This window comes from Meleagris gallopavo, chromosome 26 (assembly GCF_000146605.3).
Source record: "Meleagris gallopavo isolate NT-WF06-2002-E0010 breed Aviagen turkey brand Nicholas breeding stock chromosome 26, Turkey_5.1, whole genome shotgun sequence".
NCBI lineage: Eukaryota > Metazoa > Chordata > Aves > Galliformes > Phasianidae > Meleagris > Meleagris gallopavo.
In genome coordinates, this window is record NC_015036.2 from 5,299,786 (window position 1) to 5,308,994 (window position 9,209).

Sequence of the window (9,209 nt, forward strand, 5' to 3'; positions counted from 1 at the left end):
CTTTTTTCAGTCTGTGGCACAAATTCAGCACTGCTAGAAGCACCTTTGCTTTGGGGTTGGTCAGTGCAAGTGCTGCCGGGGTACAGCGTGCCTGAATTTGGCCACAGTCTGAATCTTTCTACACGCACACACACGCTTGTCAGCATGTTTTAAGGCAGTGGTCCACAACAGAGTCTCTGGGATCCTGGGGAAGGTCCTGGGCAGGCACGAGGGTGTGGAGGTCTGTGTGCACTCTGCAATTGCATAACCTTGCACTGGAGTTGAATTGCTGGATGAGTTTTGGAGCACAGCATGGGAACTGGATGCTATTTCCCAATACAGTAGTTAAGTGGGATGGTGCAGGGGTGCATGTGATGGGCTGGTGGGGCATTGCCTGGTGCTGTGATTGGCTTGCCTCTCTTCTGATCTCCTACCCTGTGTTTCCTCCTGCTTCTCTGGCTCCCTCACAGCTTTTTCAAAGCAATCTTTAACTGCAGGATTTTGTTAATGAGCTTTATGTTAGTGGTCACTGGAGGCTTGTAATGCTCCAGCCAGTATCCACTTGAACTGGTGCCTTAGCTCTGCCCAGGCCCTAGCACTGCAGGTAGCTCTGATTTTCACTTGTGGAGGAGTGCTGCCTTTTTCATTAGTGAAGCTCAGTGTTCAGAACAAAGCACTTTCGTGTCCAAGTCTGAGGCAGAGAATTAAGGAAACAGAGCATTATCAACTGTCAGCAAGCTCAAGAGCACGTGCTCTGGGGATGGGAGGTGACCACAGCGGCACCCTCCTCTTGCGGCAGGGTGAGTTGTGATGCAGGGGAGTACAAAAGAGAAAGGTTGCTCTTGCACACCATGAAATCTTCCTTTTGCTGTATGAACAGAGTGAGGGCAAAACCGCCTCCTCTGACACGTATCCTTTTGTTTGTGAACCACCACTCTGTGATCCAGCTGTGCCCTCTGCCTGCATCCCTCCATCATTGTCACCGGGTCACTGACACGCAATACCTCCTCTGACACCAACTCCAGATCACTCCACGATCCATAAAGTGCTTCCATCTAGGCATGCCGCTGCTGAGGAAGCCCTGGGCTCGGGTGATGGCCGGGGCCCTAGGACTGAGCAGAGGGCTAAAAATATTTAAAAAAACAACACAACGAAACAGGATAAAACCCCCTAATATTGGGTTTGGAACAGTGGCTTTCAGAGCTAGAATTAAAAATATATCTATATGTATATATTGTACAGGTGAGGGGCAGACCATTATTTGTACACCTGTGTGCAGTGCGGGACCTGCTATATACACACTGATTCTGCGCAGCTGTACTAACAGTGAGTTGCATTGTAAAAAAAAACCAACAAAACAATAAATACAACCATGTGTTTAGAAAAACAAGAAATGCTGCAGTCCCCACAGACACCTCCTTTCCCTCGTGCTGCCAGGGTGTCTCTTGCCTTGGGGGCAGGAGCCCAGGTCCGAGCGTGTCTGCAGCCGGGTGCACTGGCTGCTGAGGTGAGGCAGCAGCTGCAGGTGGGGGCCGCCGAGCCGGCGCTGGCTGCCCTATGGCTTTCAAACAGGCGAGCAGGCTGGGGAACGGGCAAGCTCTCTCCTGGCACGCAGTTTCTGCTTGTTCCAGGCTGCAGGGAAAGCTCCTTCCTTTGTTCCCATTCAGTCCAAGGGGCCGTGAAGCGCAGGGAAGAGAACCCCCGTGTTCTGGAGCAGAGGCTGTTGTCCCCAGGGCTGGAGGGCAGCAGCCAGCAGCTTCAAAGCAGCAAACGCTGTGGATGCTGGGACGCAGGTGAGGCAGTTCCCTGTCCCCCAAGGGGACGTGGTGGTCAAAAAATGGAGTCAGGAGAGGATGGCTGCCTGTCCTGGGAGGCAGCAAGGCAGGGTGGGCGCAGAGAGGTCTGGGGCTGGCAGCAGTGGAAGGGCAGGTCGGGAGGACAGGGGAAATGCCACAGCAAATGTTAAGAGTGTGCAATGTACAGGGGAGCAGGAGGATGGGAGCAGCTGTCCCCCAACTTCTGCCTTCTCTCACTCCAGGACAGCTTCAGGCTGGCACTGTGTGGTGTTTTCTACAAGCCCAGGCCTGGGGGCAGTGGCTCTGGAGATGCACTCTCTGGAGTCCAGCTCACAGGTGTCACGGGGAGGGGAGCTGCATGGGGAAGGCACAGCTACAGCGCACATGCACACACGCACAGATCACTACGTGGAGAGCCTAGGCCAGCAGCTTCCCTACAGTGCAGGCTGAGAAGTGCAGACACACAGCACTGGGGGGGGAGGGGAACAGACATGGGGTGATGGCTCATCAGTTTGGAAAGTCTTGGCAGGATAGCTAGGGAAAGCTCAGCTCATTTTTGTGCCAGAGCAGACACTTGCACCAGAGGCTACAGGTGAAACAGGGTTGCTGTGCTGTCACCCAATAGCAACCAAGCTACATCTGTAGATCCTAGACACAAGCAGCTGAGGCCTGAGGCTCCCAAGCTGCCCTTGCACATGCTGCTGCCTGACAGGTTGTAAGCACACGTTGAAATTTTGCTGCGAGTCAGCAAGGGGTGGCTGGTGTCAGAACCAGGGCAAAGCCTTTGGAGCACAGAGGAGGATCCTAACCTGCTGCTGGGACCTTATCTCCACCTGCTCCCCAGTGCTGGTGTTGCCTCTCCTGTCCTGCTATGCAAATGCTGCCCTGGGTGATGGTGACCCAGGGACTCGAGCCTCAGTGCTGGCATTCTGCTCCTGGTACTGGGTTGCTCCTGGCCCATTAACTCAAAGGGCACAGGGTCCCTGCAGCCAGGAGGACCTGGGCTGACTCTGTGAGCACCCTACGCTGATGTCCTATCTCCATGCTCTAGCCTCCAAAGAAAGGACCTACCTCACCTCGCCCTGCTGCCTCACCTGCAGTCCCGGGGCTGCCCCCACGCTCCGGTGTCACTTCAGCAAAGATATGTCATCAGCAAAGTCATCGTGGTCCCGTCGCAGGCAGCGGAAGCAGCGCCACTGGAACACCATGAGGCAGAGAGGCAGCATGAACAGGGCGCAGATGGCTGCCATGACATAAGCAATGGTCATCAAGGTGGACTCATCCGTCTGTGGGATGTTGTAGCCGCAGTCCTCCATGTTGGAGTGCAGGTAGGGCCCCTCCACTGCGGCTGTCCGAAACTCGTCGTGCACTGTGGGCAAGTTAAAGGCAAGCGTCTGGTCACTGAGATACCACTGCACATCCACCTCTTCCCCGTAGCCCCCTGCCTTCTCTCCCTCTTGCCTTCCTTCTCTCCCTTACCGTGGCAGGCACTGACAGCAAAGCCAATGCGCTTGCGGGCGCGGTCAAAGACCACGTAGAAACCTTCCATGATAACAGCACCCATGACAGTGCCTGTGGAGGACTGAGAGATGGCGAACTTGTAGCAGTCATCCTGAGAGGTGGCCACATCCTCCACTGGGCGCAGGTATTGCTGCATGGAGAGAAGAGCTGTCAGCTCTGCCCCAGACTGCCTCCTGCTCGGTGCTGGGCAGGGTCTGGCCCGGCCAACGCTCACCTGGGGAAGGATGGTGATCCGGAAGGACTGGTTGGTGGCCTCCCCCATCAGGTAGAGGGACAGAACAGGGAAGATGTGCCAGGGGGTGGTGCCGACCTGCCAGCAAACCAGCTGCTCCCCCAGCCAGAAGCCATCTGGGAACTTCTCCGTCTGCCAGAGGGAAAGGAGAGGTGAGGGGTCTGTGTGAGCAGAGATGCAGGGGGCAGAGGTACTCAGGCTGGTGACAGGCAGTCACCCTGCCCACAGCCCTCCACTGGCACTGGGGATGTGCCCACAGAAGGGAGGAATGGATGGATGAGTTTCAAGGGCCACACTGACCGAAGAAGCTGTTTTGATGGATTTCACTGCAGCCTCAAACACCTTCTTCGGCAGCCTGAGGTTGGTGGTGCCGCTGTCCACGATACTCTTGTCATAGTTGTACTGCAAACAGCGAGAGGAGGAATGACCTGGGGGTATCCCAGCCCTGCTCCCCGCCATGCCAGCACCTGACTGCTCTGGCTCCCCCTGCACAGCTACTGAGGCTGAGCCCATCCCCTTCTTTCTATTGTGATGGACTCAAAGCTCACGCTCATCTCAGCTTCACCCTTGGCCAAGCTGCCTGGTGCCCTCAGCCTCCATCACCAATCAGGCACTGAATCCCCAGGCACCAAGGCCTGTAGCATTCACTACACTCAGTGATTTTATAACCAAAGGACAGATGCTTTCAGCAACAAAGCAAACCCCTTGCAGGGCAGGTCCCCCTGGTGCCCCTGTCACCTCTTTGCAGTCCATGTTCAGGTCCTGCCCGTTGACCTCCAGCTTGACAATGATGACCTCGTAGTACCACTCCTTCCGGATGGGTGTGTACCAGATATCACCCACATACAGCGAGCGGTCGATGCCACCAATGATCTGCAGTGGGGACAGAAAAGTGTCTGATACCACATGCTGCCATCTCCAGCCAGGGCACCTTTTGTATGGCCATCTCTGCCCATGGGAACACCCAAACCACGTGGAGAATCCCCAGCCTCCTGCTGCCATGCTGGCTCCTTGCTCCAGAGCACTCACCATGCTGCCTCCCACTGATGCCAAGGTCTCCGTCTCATTGGATGAGAAGCCTGCCCCACAAAGCTGGAGGGAGAAGATATTGGGCACCTGGGTCTGCTTCACCAGGGAATCAAAAAATGGCTCCAGGCTGTCGTCAGGCTGGAGAAAAGCAGAGGCAGGACAGGGATGTGTCAGTCGAGGACACCCAGATGTCCCCTCTGTGCCCCAGGAATCCTGGCTCTGTACGCTGTTGGGGCAGGGCTCAAGGTCAGTAGTGCAAATGCACACCCTATTTGGGCCCACTGGGACTGTGTGGAGCTACGGAGAGAGGAAATTTAGCTCCTACCCTTGAGCAAGGTGTGCTGTGCTGGGACATGATGCCTATGTTTGCTGAGAGAAGCTGGATGCAGTACAGGCAGATGTGGGCCCCCAGCTACAATCAGGACTCACCCGGGCAATCTCTGCGTAGGCCAGCCCCAGGATCCCTTCCCAATTGGAGCCATTGATGAAGAATTTGTCTGACTCCGTGATGGCAGCAATGTTGGCTCTGACAGTGACGTTGGGGCCGTGGGGGATAGTGACAAGGTCAGTGCCTAGTTCCCCTTCCCACTTGCCCTGGGTGTAGGGCACATACACACCCTTCCGCAGGTCACGGTAGGTGCTGGACCTGGAATGGTGTCAAAGAGAGTAAAACCACTGCAGAGGAGACAATGATAGAGCATATGCACAATAAGCAAGCATTACAAGTGCACAGCCCTGCCCAGCCTGTGGGTCAGCATGGCTGTGTGAGGACACTCCATTTCTCTGCCCGTGCGGTTGCTGGAGAGCCCACAAAGGGTCAGTGAAGCACAAGGACAGTGCCTTGCAGCCTGGGCTGAGGCTGTAATAGGGCACGCAGGGGATAACTGCAGCTGTTGTATGCTATGCAAAACAGCCAGCAGCACAGATATGGGCTGCTTAAATGTTGTGGGATGGTGGACCGGCAGCTGAGGGGCCCCCTGCTTCTCCAGGCACAAGGGGCCATCCAGACCTACCTGAGGCTGAACAGCATTACCTGTGCCAGCCCAGGACTTAGGGCCACGTCTGGCCAGACCCAGTACAAGACAGATCACACCATCACTGGAGGTGAGCCACAGGCACAAGGACCAGTGGCTGTGCTGTTTTCCCCCAGCGCCTGTCCCCACAGAATACTCACAGCTGCCGCTGGTAGTATCTCCGGAGAAAGGGGTGAGGTGCAGCTCCCACAGCAAAATTACTGCTCCCAGTGTCCACCAGGATATTGAGCTGGAGAAGGAAGAGACAACGAAGGTTTGTGACTGCAGTAGAACCCAAGCTGCACTGTGCACCAAGGTCTGTGTGGCACTGCAGGCAAGTGATGCTTTCTTTTTCCCTGTGTTTTCTGCATGGTGGCTGCTGTGCTGTGTGCTCCAGTGACCCACAGGTCTGGGTCCTCATCTCAGCAGTAAGCCTAGTTCTGCCCTGCTGGCTAGGGCTGTGTGCCAGCCACACTTGTGGGACTGTGGGAGCAGCAATGGGGCAGTCAGGGGTAGGGCAGGGAGGCTGCAGCCCAGCAGCTGCTGGGGCCTGCTGATGCTGTGCACAAGGATGGCTCAGGGCAGTTGTGCAAGAAAGGACAGGATGGTGGAGCAGGAGTCAGCAACATCAGGCTGTTGCACAAAAAGCAAACATCATCTGGCACTGTGCAAACACAGCATGAGCTCTCCTGCCCTGCTCAGCACGGCATGACCTCAGCCCCCTGCAACCGGTGTGGGAGAGTGCAGCAGCAAGGCAAGGGCTCCAGGTCCCCCTTGCCAGGAAATCTAATTTGCTGGTGGGATGGACTGATGGTACACAAGCCGCTGTGGATTGCAGCGTCCGCTAATCAGCCATCCATATGCTGAGCTCTGCTCCCGATTCATTTCTGCCTTGCCCTGGATTAGCAGCTTGCAGGCAGAGCTTGGCAAGCACCCCACCAGCCGGGCTAGGAGTGGGCCAGCCCTGTCCTGCCACTGGCCAAGCCCTGCTTGTGGCCCCTCTGCCCTGCTGGAGCCGGGCCTGGCGGGACACCGCTGGTTGCAGAGGGCTGTGCAGCCACAGGGCTGCTCACCCATACAAGTGATCCACCAGGGCTGTGGGCCTTAAGCTGTGGATTCGGGGAGGAAGGAAGCTAATGCGCTTGTGCTAATCGCACTGGTGCTTGGCTACCACCTGCAGAATTTCTTCAATGAACTATGGGCAACGGCTCCCTGCACACAGCACAAACTCGGCAACCACTACCCAGGACCACCTTGGTGCCCAGCTCTCCTGCACCGACCCTGGTGGCTGTCCTGCATCCTCCACACCACGACACAGGCAGGCTTTTGTCCAAGGAGACCTTCAGCTCCAGGTAGGACGTGGAGCACCACGCTCACCCCGCTGCACGCCTCGCTCAGAGGAGCGCCCAGAGCCTCCCCCAGGCAACCACAGCCCTGCCATTCCCAAGGTGGCTGCTGGAGCGTTCATTAGCCATCTGCTGCACACCGCCTTGCTGCTGATCTCCAGGGTACCTGGTGAGAACTGCTTTCCCTGGGGAGATACCTGCTGAGCTGACACTGCAGGGAGAGGACACAGGCAGCAGGGAGGAGGCTCACTCTGGAGGCCACGTTGTCAAGAACAACCATGTTAGGAAGATGAGGAAACCTGCAGCTGCCCAGGACCTGCGCCAAGCCCTTGGACGTTCAGACAGCCCCAGAACTGTCTACTGGGCTCTTCCTTGTGTGGCACGTGCAGCGTTTTGCACCAGTGACAGTGGGAGGCAGGGGTGGGGTTTCTGCCCTGCAGGCTACGCTCTGCTGCCTCGAGTTTGCTGCCACGTGCATTGGCCCCACTTCCTCCAGGCACAGCCCAGCCCTTGTCTCAGGCCAGGACACGACACGTGCAGCGGTGAGGCTGGGACATGTGTGGCAGGGATGCTCTCTGAAGCCCGTCTGCAGCTCCCTGGATGTGACAGCCCCTCTGGGCGCTAGGCAGAAGCACTGCCTCCACACTGCACACGAGAGCGGGGCTGGCAGCACGCTTGTGGGGTCGCGGGGGGACAAGCACGCAGCGGTGGCACCGAGCCTCTGCCATCTGTCCCAGAGTGCTGGCTTGGGCTGCTCTGCTCCCACCTCCTCCTGCTGTCCGGGTGAATCAGCGCTGGTGGCACAGGCGCGCTGAGAGCCGGGGGGTGCGAGAGCGATTAATTGTTGCTAGTGACTGCGCAGTGCAGCCCAGCTCACAGCCAAAATTCAAGCACAACAAAGGTGAAAGCCAAGGAGGGCGAGGGGCTGGCAGTGAGACCACGTTGGGCTGCATGTGCACCTCTGAGGCGGACGCACGCATCCTCCCAGATAAACACCCGCCACGCTCCCCAATTTCCTGTGTGGGCATCAACTTAGCCTTTCATGTGAATCTTTTAATTCCATTAAAATGCCTGGAGGGATTTTGCTCCGGCACACAAACATGCACACGCACATGCATATGCACACACTGCATCCACACTTGGAAGCACTCCAAGGCTGGAAGATGCTTCCGAAAAGGGTGACAGCTTCAGAAATCCACGAGTGCCTGGAAACAGGTGGTTCTCACTGAAATTATTTGGCAGCTGTGACACATGGCATGTTCCAAGCAAAAGCTCCAGCAGGACTGGATGATGAAATCACATTTAGAGATAGATTTTAGAAATAATCTCCTTTTTTTTTTTTCCCCATAAACATACCCTGCCTGAACAAAAAAATACATCCTAAACACACATGAATTAACACAAAGCCACCTCAAGACACAGAATTTGTGGAGCCATAGAATGGCTCAGGTTGGAGGGGAGCTCAGAGCCCACCCAGTGCCACCCCCGGCCATGGGCAGGGCTGCCCCCCACCAGCTCAGGCTGCCCAGGGCCCCATCCCACCTGGCCTCTAGTGCCTGCAGGGATGGGGCACCACAGCTCTCTGGGCAGCAGTGCCAGCGCCTCACCGCCCTCTGACAACAGGATTGCTTCCTCACAGCTAACCCACATCTCCCCTCTTTTAGCTTACAGCCATTCTCCCTTGTCCTGTCACTATCAGACCACTCCCACAAGCAACATTTTGTCGACTGTGAGCAAAGGTGGTTGTATGAACCCCCCTGGCTGTGCTTCTCTTCTCACCTTTGGTTGCTCTCTCCAGTGCACCACCCGTGCAATACCCACCAGGCACCCGAGGAAGGAGGCAGATCATGTTGGAGGTGCACACAGCAAAGCCAGCTGCTATTTCAGAACCACCGTGGGCTCAGCAGAGTTTTGGCAGAGCCAACCTACACCGTGGGCGGCAGCAGCACAGGATCCCGGCCCAGTGCTCCAACGAATCCAGACCTCCACGCATTTCAGGAGGCCCTCAAGGTCCTCCTGGGCTGACCGTCCCGTGCTGCTATGGATGGCACGCACCCACACACCGTGCCGACCCCCCCGCAGATCCTCGAGGACCCCCAGAGCCACCAGGACGAATCGCGGCGGTGCGGCCCCGCAGCCCCGCGCCTCTCCCTCACCTTCTGCGGGGGGCTGCCCACCGTCATCTCCACATAGTAGCCCTGCCCGGACTTGCCCCGCAGGTTATCGATCATCTCCACGAAGGCGCTCCTTCTTTCCGCCTCCTCCGGCGCTCTCCTCGCCCTGGCGCCCGGCG

At 57.1% G+C, this 9,209-nt stretch overlaps 1 protein-coding gene across 4 annotated transcripts in view; it reads right to left on the reverse strand.

Annotated features, from left to right (window-relative positions):
• Positions 1-9,203, reverse strand: part of BACE1 (beta-secretase 1) — a 9,891-nt gene extending 688 nt beyond the window's left edge. The window contains exons 1-10 of one of the 4 annotated variants that reach the window (XM_010723736.1): positions 9,073-9,203; positions 5,732-5,820; positions 4,987-5,203; positions 4,558-4,695; positions 4,267-4,401; positions 3,829-3,930; positions 3,511-3,660; positions 3,255-3,426; positions 2,870-3,144; positions 1-1,091 (exon numbers count right to left, since the gene is read on the reverse strand). In XM_010723736.1, coding sequence (XP_010722038.1) covers positions 2,903-3,144; positions 3,255-3,426; positions 3,511-3,660; positions 3,829-3,930; positions 4,267-4,401; positions 4,558-4,695; positions 4,987-5,203; positions 5,732-5,820; positions 9,073-9,147 — 1,320 coding nt within the window. In that variant the 5' untranslated portion in view covers positions 9,148-9,203 and the 3' untranslated portion in view covers positions 1-1,091; positions 2,870-2,902. Of the gene's footprint in view, positions 3,145-3,254; positions 3,427-3,510; positions 3,661-3,828; positions 3,931-4,266; positions 4,402-4,557; positions 4,696-4,986; positions 5,204-5,731; positions 5,821-9,072 lie in introns of all 4 variants that reach the window. The other 3 variants (XM_010723735.1, XM_010723737.3, XM_019623078.1) reach the window with 3 other exon arrangements.
• Positions 9,204-9,209: the final 6 nt, after the last annotated feature.